The sequence below is a fragment of the Leptopilina heterotoma genome, unplaced genomic scaffold (assembly GCF_015476425.1).
Source record: "Leptopilina heterotoma isolate Lh14 unplaced genomic scaffold, ASM1547642v1 Lhet_608, whole genome shotgun sequence".
NCBI classification, from domain to species: domain Eukaryota; kingdom Metazoa; phylum Arthropoda; class Insecta; order Hymenoptera; family Figitidae; genus Leptopilina; species Leptopilina heterotoma.
The window spans coordinates 695,773-708,203 of record NW_025111140.1 but is presented as its reverse complement, the minus strand read 5'-3'; the positions used below and the strand labels follow the sequence as shown (position 1 = coordinate 708,203).

At 35.9% G+C, this 12,431-nt stretch overlaps 1 protein-coding gene across 1 annotated transcript; it reads left to right on the top strand.

Annotated features, from left to right (window-relative positions):
• The first annotated feature begins 293 nt into the window (after positions 1-293).
• Positions 294-9,528, top strand: LOC122509565. The gene is made up of 2 exons (XM_043623731.1): positions 294-620; positions 7,551-9,528. The coding sequence occupies exons 1-2, from the start codon at positions 618-620 to the stop codon at positions 7,965-7,967; spliced, it is 420 nt and encodes a 139-aa protein (XP_043479666.1). The 5' UTR covers positions 294-617; the 3' UTR covers positions 7,968-9,528.
• The last annotated feature ends 2,903 nt before the right edge of the window (positions 9,529-12,431 follow it).

Below are 12,431 nucleotides of genomic sequence, written 5' to 3'. Positions count from 1 at the left end.
TGACTGTCAAAGAGTTCGAGAGCGCATCCTAGCAACAATGTTAATTAAGAATAATTTCTGCCTTAATTTTATTGTTTTGTTTAAGCTCGTTGGACGCAGCTTTCAATAGCGCGAGTCTAACCAATCACTAATAAGTCCTTGGTCTCGGAGTGAAAAGGACTCGGAACACAACTTGAGGGCGTTTAAGTCAGATGAGCAACGTAAAAACAAGGAACAATATTCCTTGCAACAAATGATTATATTTGTTATTTATTTTATTTATTTTGCACTACTCCGAAGCTCAAAGAAAGGCCAGTCCAAAATTAGTTGCTGTTTCGTGAATAATATTAGATCGACGCCTAAGGTGGCTGCAACCCGTCTTACATAGGTTGATTAGAATTAGATTTTATCGACAGGATTACAGCCACTCAAAATTGTATCCAACGAGTTGTAACGAACGAGCTGCCGCTAGGCGCTCGTTCTTCACGTTTTTAACGTCACGGTGGGTGGACAGACAAAATTAAGAGATTCTGGAAATTATACTTTAAATTATCAAAATTTATAAAATTATCTCAACAAATTTATCGAGGTCCTAAATTGAAATAAGGAAAAATAAGAAATAATAAAATTGTGGAATAATGGTGAGTTAGAATATTTATTCGCCATAATAATAAATTCACTTTGTTTTCTCACTTGATATTCGTTCGCTCTCCGACTCTTAGCAAGTCTGTTTTCTTTCAAATGTTAATTGTTTCTCAAAGTTTTAAATATATAGAATAAATGTGAGTTATGTGTGTAAAAGTTAAGTGTTTATTTATTTAACAAAAGTCACTACTCGTTCCTACACCTAGTCGGCAAAATTACTTATTATAAATATTCTAATCTAAATTCTAAATTCTAAATATGGCTTGTATTTTCTTATAAATATTAGAGGAGCAGCCAGGCGCTCAAAATTAAAATAAATAATAAAGATCGCCTTTATAATTTCTCGCCACCAGAGTTGTTTTCCCCAATTCTAAGTCTCTAATTTTCAATAAATGAACCGGCGTGGCGACAGGTTATAAATGGCGCCCAACAAAAATGTGGTGACTTAGGGAAATTACATACACACTCACAATTATTCAAGCAAGCATGCTATATTTTCTATCATTGCTTTGCTCTCTCATATTTGCTTTTTGTTAATAAACTTATCACTGTTTTATATATGACTCCCTGAATTTTTCCTTCCTGCCACCCGTCAGTAAAAATCCTGTAAATAGTTGTTTTAAGTACCGGTGTTATTTTCTCGGCGTGAGAAGCACGAGGAACGATGAAATTTCCTCTCATCTCCCCCGCCATTACCGCGCCGTGTATCTAGCAACAGGTAAAAGCATGTAAAATTTCTCTCTTTCGCAAGTGAATGCTTTCTCTCTCGCACTACAGCGCGACATCCGTACGAGCGAACGCAAGTAGTTCCAGCCATATTGAAACGTCACATCTACCGCGCAGCGCAGTAGACCACTTAGCGACGTTCATAGCTCAGAGGACAGTCCGACATTTTAGTTCGCGCTCTCCCTCCACAGCCGCGTTACTTCTCACTCACTCCCATACGAAAGAATACAGCTATACCAAAGCTATATACAACGTCGAAAATCAATAACGATCCGTCACTTTAAAACTATACTCGTGAAGCTTATTAATGATTTCTTACTATCATTAATAAAATATTGCACTATTTAATGCAATCGATTAATTGAGTTAATTAATGAAGTTTAAATATGTCAACAACTTGATTAATTTAATTAATAAAATCTATATTTTACAGGTAAATAATAGTTTCTGTTTTCTTTAATTAAACAAGAAACGAAATGGTTGATATAATGACCAATAAAAATTATTAGAGCAAAATTTCGTTTTAAAAATCAAAAATAGAATTTAATTTCGTAAATAACGGTTGAAATAATAACCAATAAAATTATTGAGGTGACATTTTATTTCAATAATCAAAAATTAAATTTTGTTTTGACTAATTGTTTTTCTGTTCTTTTCCAATATACAAAGAACAAAACGGTTAAAATAATAACCAATAAATTGTTGAAATTTCATTTCATTTCAATAATTAAAAATTAAATTTTGTTCTTAAATACTTGTTCTTCTGTTCTTTTCCAATATACAAAGAACAAAATGGTTGAAACAATAACCAATAAAAATTATTAAATTTGATAATTGAATTTAATAAAAATTAAATTAAACAATTAAATTAAATATTATTATTAAATTTTGTTTAATTAAATAAAATTTTGTTTTGCTCACACTTTAATGGGAAATTATTGTTCAAGGATAAATATAATAATTAGTTGAAATAATAACCGATATTAAAAAGAGAATGAAATTAATTGGTGAACTTCATTAATTCATTTAATTTATTAATTGATCAATAGAATTGAAAGTTGATTAAGTAATTAATAAAATATTTATTTTCTTGATAATCAAAAATTAAAATTTTATTTTTTTCCTCGAGTTTAATAAAATTTTAAAATGTCGAATCTCCAAGATAGATTAATCTGGTTATTTACGCTTAATGAGACTGATCTGCGCAGACTTGCGCTGGAATTTTACGTAAACCCTACTGGACTATTACCAGTAATTCGCGACAGAATTATTCGATTTTTACACAAACGTGAAGGTAATACAAATGTTCCATGGGACACAAGCGATTATTATTATCCAGAACAAGCTCGCGACGACCGTACTCTCAGCGACATAATACCAGTAAACAATCTTTCTTCAACGATTCATAAAGCGCACCAAACAGTTGACGGCTCGCTCGTAACACCAACCACTACAAGTACAGTGACTACGACGACTAACACTACAACTGTCACAACAGGCTCGCTTTATACACGACCACCTAATACCTCGGTTTCATTCGCTAATCATTCGCGGGACACTCATCAAAATTACAGTTCTCACCTACACGGTAATTCGAACTTATATATGCCACAAGCGCATTCAAGTAACTATTACAAAATACAGGAAGAGACTGTTGATAACACGCCCTCTTGCGAACAACTAGGAAACCCTAGCAAACCGTCTAACGAGCAAAGCTTTAAACACAACAATTATTTTCTTAACGCAACCGACGATGTTCTTAACCCTTACGAAAATATTAGCGATCACCTTCATCGTCCAAACACAGCGCCACAACCACAACCGGATCAATTATCAACACCAAACCAACTCGAAAACCCTCCTCAACAAACCTACACTAAAAGCAATAGGTACGATATCGGAAAAATAGTTCGACATTGGGACATAAAATTCAACGGCTCAACAAATATTAGCGCAGAAAACTTTTTGACAAAAATCGACGAATGCCGAATTTTTTCCCCACTCTCGGACAGAGACATAATAAGCGCACTGCCGCTCTTACTCACCGATATAGCCCTAATTTGGTATAGAAATTGTAGAGATCAAGGGGAATTATGGGAAAATTGGTACGATTTTAAACAATCATTCCGATTGCGCTTCGGTGACGAAAATTTCGACTATCGCCTACGCGATCAGATAAGAACGCGAACGCAAGGCGCGAAAGAACGAGTCAAAGATTATTTGACTTGTTTACAAGGGTTATACCATAAATTACATCGAAGAATACCGCTCGACGAACAACTAGACTACGCACACCGTGGACTTCGACCGGAATTTAAACGTGTTATAAAAAGAAACGAAGTATTTAGTTTCGATAGGTTAGCTAGAATAGGCCAGGAATGGGAAGCAGAATGGGCGACAATAAAAGAATACAAGCCCCCACCAACACCGGAATTTTCATTTTTGCCAGAATTTGCCTACAGAGAAAATAAAACGACGAGCGCTAAAGTTGCAGCTGTTAGTGAGACTCCACAAACTAATACAACTCCCCCAGCTGAAACTGAATGCGCCGCGTTACAAAACAAAAATCCCGATAGGCAAAATAAAAACAAATCAAAAGAAAATACTCCGAAGAAAAACGGGAATAAGGCGCGTAAAACAGCAGCCCCTAAACCTGAAACAAACGTTTCAGCTATACAATCTACTTCGTCACTACCAGTAGACACATGCGCACTATTGTGCCGCAACTGTCTCTGCCATGGTATTCCTGGTCCACACGGTCACCTTGCTTCTGATTGCGAAAAAGAAAAACTAACATTTTGCTACAAATGTGGTAGACTCGGAGTGAAAACTCCCGAGTGCCCTACACCACAATGTCAAACAAAATCGAAACCGGGAAACGGCAAACGTGCCCAGTGAGCAAGGTCCCCACTGGGCATAGTTTATCCGACCCGCCTCCGTCTTCGGCCTTGTCGGATGAACTCCTTTGTTCGCGGTCGCCAGAATCTGGAGGGGGAAGGGTACAAGCAGAACTACCTTTTATCGATTCAGACTGCTCTGCTCTAAACATTAGTAATTTAAACGAACGATTCTTCGTAAAAATAAAAATCGGGAATACGGAACTAAATGCACTTATAGATAGCGGATCGTCCAGATCTATACTAAATGAAAACGGCGTAAAATTGTCCGAAAAATTAGGTCTGAACTTAACACAATCCAAAATCAAAGCGATAGTTTTCCCAAATGGCGCTTCCCAGTCGACAGTAGGACAAGTTAACCTACCGTGTGAGATAGGAACCGTAATTAAAGAACTTCCTTTTGTGATAGTAAAAGATTTTAATTACGAGTGCATTCTCGGTATGGACGCTATTCGAGTATTCAAATTACTACTAGACGGTAGTACTAATACGGTCAGAATTATTCCCGATATCGAAACGTTCGCCCCAGTAATCGACCTACTTTGTTCACCCGAGAGATCTGAAGGCGAAAACTGTTCAGCCCTAAAGGAACTCACGAGTGAGCAAATTGATTTAGTCGAAGAATTCTTAACGTTATATGCAAAGACTTCCAAAAATTTAGGTAGAACACACTTACTAGAACATAAAATCGACGTTGGAGATCATCCTCCAATTAGAGCTAAGTTCGTTAGACGTTCCCCCGCTATCATGGTAGAAATGAACAAGTTGATTGATAAGTTAATTGCACTCGACATTATAGAACCTTCCAAAAGCGGTTGGAATTCAAGAATAGTAATAGTGCGTAAACCTAATGGCACTTATAGACTTTGTAATGACTATAGAGACGTCAATAAAGTCTCTAAAAAGGATGCGTACACACTGCCATCAATGTCTAACATACTAGACACCCTCCAAGAAGCCAATTATATTTCTTCGATAGATCTCGAGCTAGCATTCCATCAAGTTCCGCTGGAACTGCAAAGCAGAGAAGTCACAGCGTTTTCTGTGCCTGGAAGAGGTCATTTTCAATATAAGACAATGCCCTTCGGCCTTACGGGTTCTCCGGCGACCTTCCAGCGCCTTATCGAAAAAATTTTAGGCCCTGACATGGAACCTTTTGTCTTTTCGTATTTGGACGATGTAATAGTGGCAACACAAACTTTTGAGGACCACATGAAATGGTTAAAAGAAGTTCTCAGGCGCATTAAAGAAGCAGGCCTTACTATCAACCCTGACAAATGCATGTTTTTTAGGAATGAGATACGTTACTTAGGTTTCATTGTTAACAATGAGGGCGTCAAAATAGACCCAGCTAAGTTAGCTCCAGTTCTAGACTTCCCTTCACCTCAAAACTTGCGTCAGCTGCGCAGATTCTTAGGCTTCGCCTCGTGGTATAGGCGCTTTATACCGAACCTGTCAACAGTCGCAGAACCTTTGACCTTGCTGCTTCGCTCTAAGCAACAGTGGAAGTGGGAGAGCGATCAGGAATCCGCTTTTAAAACTATCAAAGAAGCATTGACTTCTGCCCCGGTAGTAGCGTGCCCTGACTTCTCCAAACCCTTCACCCTGCAAACAGACGCGAGCGGATCCGGGTTAGGCGCGGTCCTAATACAAATTCAGGACGATTCCGAGCGCGTTATATCTTACGCCAGCCACACGTTATCTAAGGCTGAGAGAAATTATTCGGCAACCGAACGAGAATGCCTAGCGGTCGTATGGGCAATCGAGAAATTTAGAGCATATTTGGAAGCAGACCACTTCACAGTTGTGACTGATCACCACAGCTTGAAGTGGCTGAAATCCCTCAAGGATCCCACCAGTAGGCTAGCAAACTGGTCCTTAAAACTCTCAAAATATGATTTCGATATACAATACCGAAAAGGTTCGTTAAATGTTGTACCCGATTTCCTCTCACGTTTAGACCAAGACGCGGAAATAACGGAACCGGTCTCTGCAATTGTTGACACTAACGACGAGTGGTACCTTAAAAGAAAGGCAGACATCATGCGCCACCCTCACGCTTTTCCCAATTGGAAAATTGAGAATAATCTTCTATACCACCATCTAACTAATAAAATTATTGATTTCACTATCCCCGATTTGAACGACTGGAAACTCGTGTTACCCAAAGAATTTCATAATAAAGTAATGAGCGAGGCACATGATGAGCCTCAAGCTGGACACCAAGGTGTCGACCGCACGTTTCACCGCGTCTCACTTCGTTATTACTGGCCCGGTTAGTACCGCGACGTCGCGAAATACGTAAAAAGTTGCCATGTCTGCCAGATTAGTAAAACGGAAGCAAAAAAGCCGATCGGCGAAATGGGTCATTGCGTAGTCGAGCAGCCGTGGTTCATGGTAGGCGCCGATATCATGGGCCCATACACTCCTTCGTCCGCCCAACATCAATACATCTTAATATTTCAAGATTTCTTTACCCGGTGGATCGAAGTAGTACCTCTTCGAAAAGCGACAGGTCCGGCTATCATCAAAGCCTTTAAAGATGTCGTCATCAATCGTTGGGGAAGCCCCTCATTTTTATTTACCGACAATGGGACCGAATTTTCCAACAAAGCGGTAGAAGAGCTCTGCAAAACCTATAAAATACGTGCTAGTAAAACCCCAAAATATCACCCCAGGCGAACCCTGTGGAGAGGGTTAATAGAGTAATGAAAGCAATGTTGCGCTCATATATAAAGGCAACACAACGGAAGTGGGATGAATATCTAGCAGACTTTCGTTTCGCTTTCAATACAGCGCAGCATTCCTCTATTAAGACCTCTCCGGCCTTCTTAAACCTGGGACGAGACCCACTTCCAACGGGAACGGTATTTGAACAACTCGCGCTCGAAAAAGAACAGCCACCCCTCTCTAGGAATGTCGACACCTGGAAAGAGAGAATGCTAAAAATCGAAGCCGTGCGCGATCTCGTTAAGCTGCACTTAGATAGGGCACAGACCAAACAGGCGCATCACTATAATTTGCGACGCCGCCCACATACGTTTGAAATCGACGATAAAGTTCTACAACGGGATAGAACACTCTCCTCCGCCGCAAAGGGAGTGACAGCGTCACTATTACCGGTTTTTAATCCGGAAGTATTCATTATATCGAGAAAATTATCGGACTCAGTCTTCGAACTGACGGATGGCAAAGGAAAGATTTTACCACTTTCATTTCACTCTAAAGACCTGAGACCATATATCCTTCCGAATGATTAGATTAGAACCTTAATTCTACACCGAACTCTTCTATGTGTCACAGGAGAATTTAAACTTTAACCACTATCAACCAGAGGTAATGCCGGTGAATGGGAGACTAAAGTTGGTCTACCCACACATTATCTTCGGTCCTTTTCCCGACATTTTCTACGTCGGCAACCCTGACATGCCCATCCTTAATTACTGGGGGCAATATCATCTTCTGCGCGGGTCAGTAAACCCAAACCAACCTAGGGCCGACAGTGAGCCAGAGGAGCCCGAAGACCAAGAGGAAGCACGTCCGGAAGTGCCACCCCCTTTACCACGACCTAGAAAACGAGGCTGCCGCGCAGGGCGCCAGGTTAGGGAGAAAAGAGAGGCCGCAATAGCCTGGGACAGGCTAGTAAAGGAGGAAAAGTTGATTCGTCGTTGGAGAACGTCCCACGAAAGCATTCCTTGGCACGAACTCCAAGCCGAATGATTTCATTCTCTTCTTTTCTCTTCTCAACCTAAATGAAAATTTTATTTTTTTATTTTCCAAAGGAAGTCAGAATGACTCCTCCTTTTCTACCTTATTTCTATCACAATTTAACTTTGTTTTCTTATTATTTTCAAAGAAATTCCCACTTTATTTTACTATTGAAAATTCTTTTGTTTTAGTTAAAATCCCTATTTTCTAAAATTTTATTTATAACGAAGTAATAAGGATAATTTTGTTTTCTTTACTTTATGTGTACCACTTTCAAGAACCATTTCATTTTGTACACAATAAGAACAACTGGTGCTAATAAATGACCTCATTGTAATATGTGTTTCATTTACTACATAATATTCATATAAGCTACCTCATTTACTTCCTTACTATGCTTGTTTATGTTGCTTTACTTTATATATTTTCAATTTCTCTTATTATTATTATTTATGAATAGTCATAAACGGGATTGCTCTCGACTCTGACAGCGAACGCTAATTTGGTTCATAAAGTATTAAAAATTTGAGATTCAGTTGGCGAGTTGGTATTCTGACTTCACCCCACAACTTCGGTCTGGGAGGGGGTGTTGTAACGCTGTAGATTTTACATCTCTCAAATTCCTCGACCGTGATGTGGACGTGAAGCCCCCTTTTTATTACTAATAATATTGTTAAACTATGAAAGGGGTAATTATAAATAATGTAAATAAAGAATACACACTTAATGTCAAAATACTATAATTTGACTGTCAAAGAGTTCGAGAGCGCATCCTAGCAACAATGTTAATTAAGAATAATTTCTGCCTTAATTTTATTGTTTTGTTTAAGCTCGTTGGACGCAGCTTTCAATAGCGCGAGTCTAACCAATCACTAATAAGTCCTTGGTCTCGGAGTGAAAAGGACTCGGAACACAACTTGAGGGCGTTTAAGTCAGATGAGCAACGTAAAAACAAGGAACAATATTCCTTGCAACAAATGATTATATTTGTTATTTATTTTATTTATTTTGCACTACTCCGAAGCTCAAAGAAAGGCCAGTCCAAGATTAGTTGCTGTTTCGTAAATAATATTAGATCGACGCCTAAGGTGGCTGCAACCCGTCTTACATAGGTTGATTAGAATTAGATTTTATCGACAGGATTACAGCCACTCAAAATTGTATCCAACGAGTTGTAACGAACGAGCTGCCGCTAGGCGCTCGTTCTTCACGTTTTTAACGTCACGGTGGGTGGACAGACAAAATTAAGAGATTCTGGAAATTATACTTTGAATTATCAAAATTTATAAAATTATCTCAACAAATTTATCGAGGTCCTAAATTGAAATAAGGAAAAATAAGAAATAATAAAATTGTGGAATAATGGTGAGTTAGAATATTTATTCGCCATAATAATAAATTCACTTTGTTTTCTCACTTGATATTCGTTCGCTCTCCGACTCTTAGCAAGTCTGTTTTCTTTCAAATGTTAATTGTTTCTCAAAGTTTTAAATATATAGAATAAATGTGAGTTATGTGTGTAAAAGTTAAGTGTTTATTTATTTAACAAAAGTCACTACCCGTTCCTACACCTAGTCGGCAAAATTACTTATTATAAATATTCTAATCTAAATTCTAAATTCTAAATATGGCTTGTATTTTCTTATAAATATTAGAGGAGCAGCCAGGCGCTCAAAATTAAAATAAATAATAAAGATCGCCTTTATAATTTCTCGCCACCAGAGTTGTTTTCCCCAATTCTAAGTCTCTAATTTTCAATAAATGAACCGGCGTGGCGACAGGTTATAATTTATATCAATGGATTCGCATTTCGAACCTGCAAACCGCGTAAAGTTAGTCAACCTGCAATTTTGAACTTTATTTTTAAATGGATGGAAAAAATATTAATTCATGATATTTTAAAAATTCTTTTTGGATTTTTAAATTTGATTAAAAAAGCAATTCAAAAAAAAATTGTAACTTAAATTAGCTAAACAAATGTAAAATTGCTTAGAAAAAAGTGCTTGTCTCTATATTTATACTCCCGCTTCTTTAATTATAATAGTTATACATAATATTCCACAGTGAAAATGCATGAAGGACGCCTATACATATTGGATCTGCTAACTTGAATTAATTTTTTTTTATTACCCCAAAGTTTTTAAATTCTTCTGAAATGATAAGCTAATTTGAAACAATGGCGAAAAGCGGTTGTTTATTTTCTTGGTGAAAATAAGAAACTCTCTGTTTCCAATTTCCCCTACAATTTCAATCAATTCACTTGAATTGTCATAAAAGTTTATGGAATTAGATCAAGACCTCACTATATTTATTTTAGAACAAATTATTTATTATACTTGAAAAAAGTAAATTTTTCTAAAGCAAAAATCCATCCCAAAATATTCATAAAATTGTTATCTAACCGGGGACATTGTTATTCCTTTCCATAATCTGCTCATCGACTAACACAGGATCTTCTTGAGGTTCCGCTTCAATATCACCTATAAATAATAGAATGAAAATTATAGAGCCGTTACTGTAAATGATTTTATTGAATTATTTTATCGTTTTAATAAAAAAGTTAAAGCATAAAAATTTGACACTTTGATATTTTTATTTCTAATCTAAAAATTTCATCACTTTATCACAACTTACGTCTCTCCATTTGATTTTGGTAGTCTTGACGCCTTCAAAAAGATACAACAGACCTTAGAAACTCTTCGACTGTAATTCTGAGTTAATTACAAATAAAAATAAATAAACAATTATGTATATACACATGGAAGTTTAGTTGACCTTCCCAGTAAAAAAAAATAATTCAAACGGATTAAAATGAATAAAGACTTTTGGTAGAAAGCGGGATTCATTCAAGCTCTTTGTATATTCGATCGAATTCGATTCAATTTGCCTGAAATTGTGCAAACGAATTCGTATTCGTAAGAAATGACCAAGGCATGCATTAAATTCGTCCTGACGAATAAAAAAAATTAAAGGCCCCAAAACTTGTCCATTGAATTAGTATGAATAGAAGGTTTGGAAGTTCAATACAGTTTGACGAATTCAGGAAAATTGCAACATAGCTCCAATTCGTATTTGTCACAAAGCGGGATTCATTGAAACTCTTTGTGAATTCTTTTTAATTTATTTCAATTAGTTTTTGTTTACTGGGTTTTAAAATCGGCCAAATATATATATTTTTCTTTTTTGTAATTAAAAAAATAGATACGATATTTAATAAAATGCATTTTGACCTATACATATAGTAAAAAGTGAAAAAAATTGTTGAGCTAATGCACGTTTTTTAGTGGATCATTACATATATATGTTTTTTTTTGGAAAAAATGTCAGCTTTCCAATAAAAATAAAAAAAATTTTTTTAAAAATACCCAATTGTGTCAAAATTAAAAAATAAACTTTATTTTTTAAAAAAAGAGGGTTAAAAGTTTTTTTAAAAATTTTTTTGTAAAATTTTCAGAAAGTACATGAAAAATGCTTTAAATGCATAAAAAAAACATTAAAATCGGTAAAGTATTATAAAAGTTATATGGTTTTGAAAATGGCAGTGTTACTGAAAATGTGAAAACTTCAACCCCCACTACTTTCTACAATTTTTTTTTTAAGAACTAATATTTTGCAAATTTATTACTTTCATATAGGATAACAATTTCCCAAAATATAAAGCCAATCCCAAAACTTTTTTTTTTGGGCTGGGACGTTTGAGAAATAACGCCTCATATATGTGTATTAGGATAATGTGCCACTGAGAAAAATTGCGTTTAACCGAGTGGTAGAAATAGCTCGGTTAAAAAAAAGTATTTTAAAATAAATAAGATATGGTTAATAGAAACTAAGTTATACTGATCATCACAACCGAGCTGAGATGGTTAAAACATATCTGTAAAAATAATTCTCCAAAGGATTGTCTTAACCAATCTGAAAGGTGCATAATGGAAACAAACTTTCGTGGTCGTTGTTACCTATTGTTTCGTCTTTTCCGGAGAGTCGTGTTGTTACAATTCTGGTTTCTACCGACGCGATACAAATTTTTATTGATTATGTTACAGCAGCCATCAAATATAGAATTCATCTACAATAGATACATAAAAATAAAAATGAAATGGAGAATATTAAACGCATTAAACCTTACATCTCCGATGACATATTACACGATGCACGTTAAAGAGGTTAAAAGTATTTCATTCTATTTAAAAGAGATTTGTTTGATTATAAAAAAGAATTTTAATTTACAGAAAATTTGAGTTATCAATTTTTTAATCAAATAGATTTCTTTCCAATAAAAGAAAATAATTTTTATCAAGGTAATATTTTATTGATTAAAAAATATTTTAATCGAGTTGGGTGGTTATCATTAATTAATCGGTTTCTTTATTATAGCAGAGCTAATTGACTACAATATTCAAGTTCATATTATTACTGTAGCCTTTTCAGGTAGCTACAGTAATCGAGTAAGTTAACTAACGTTTACGGAGCATTAAT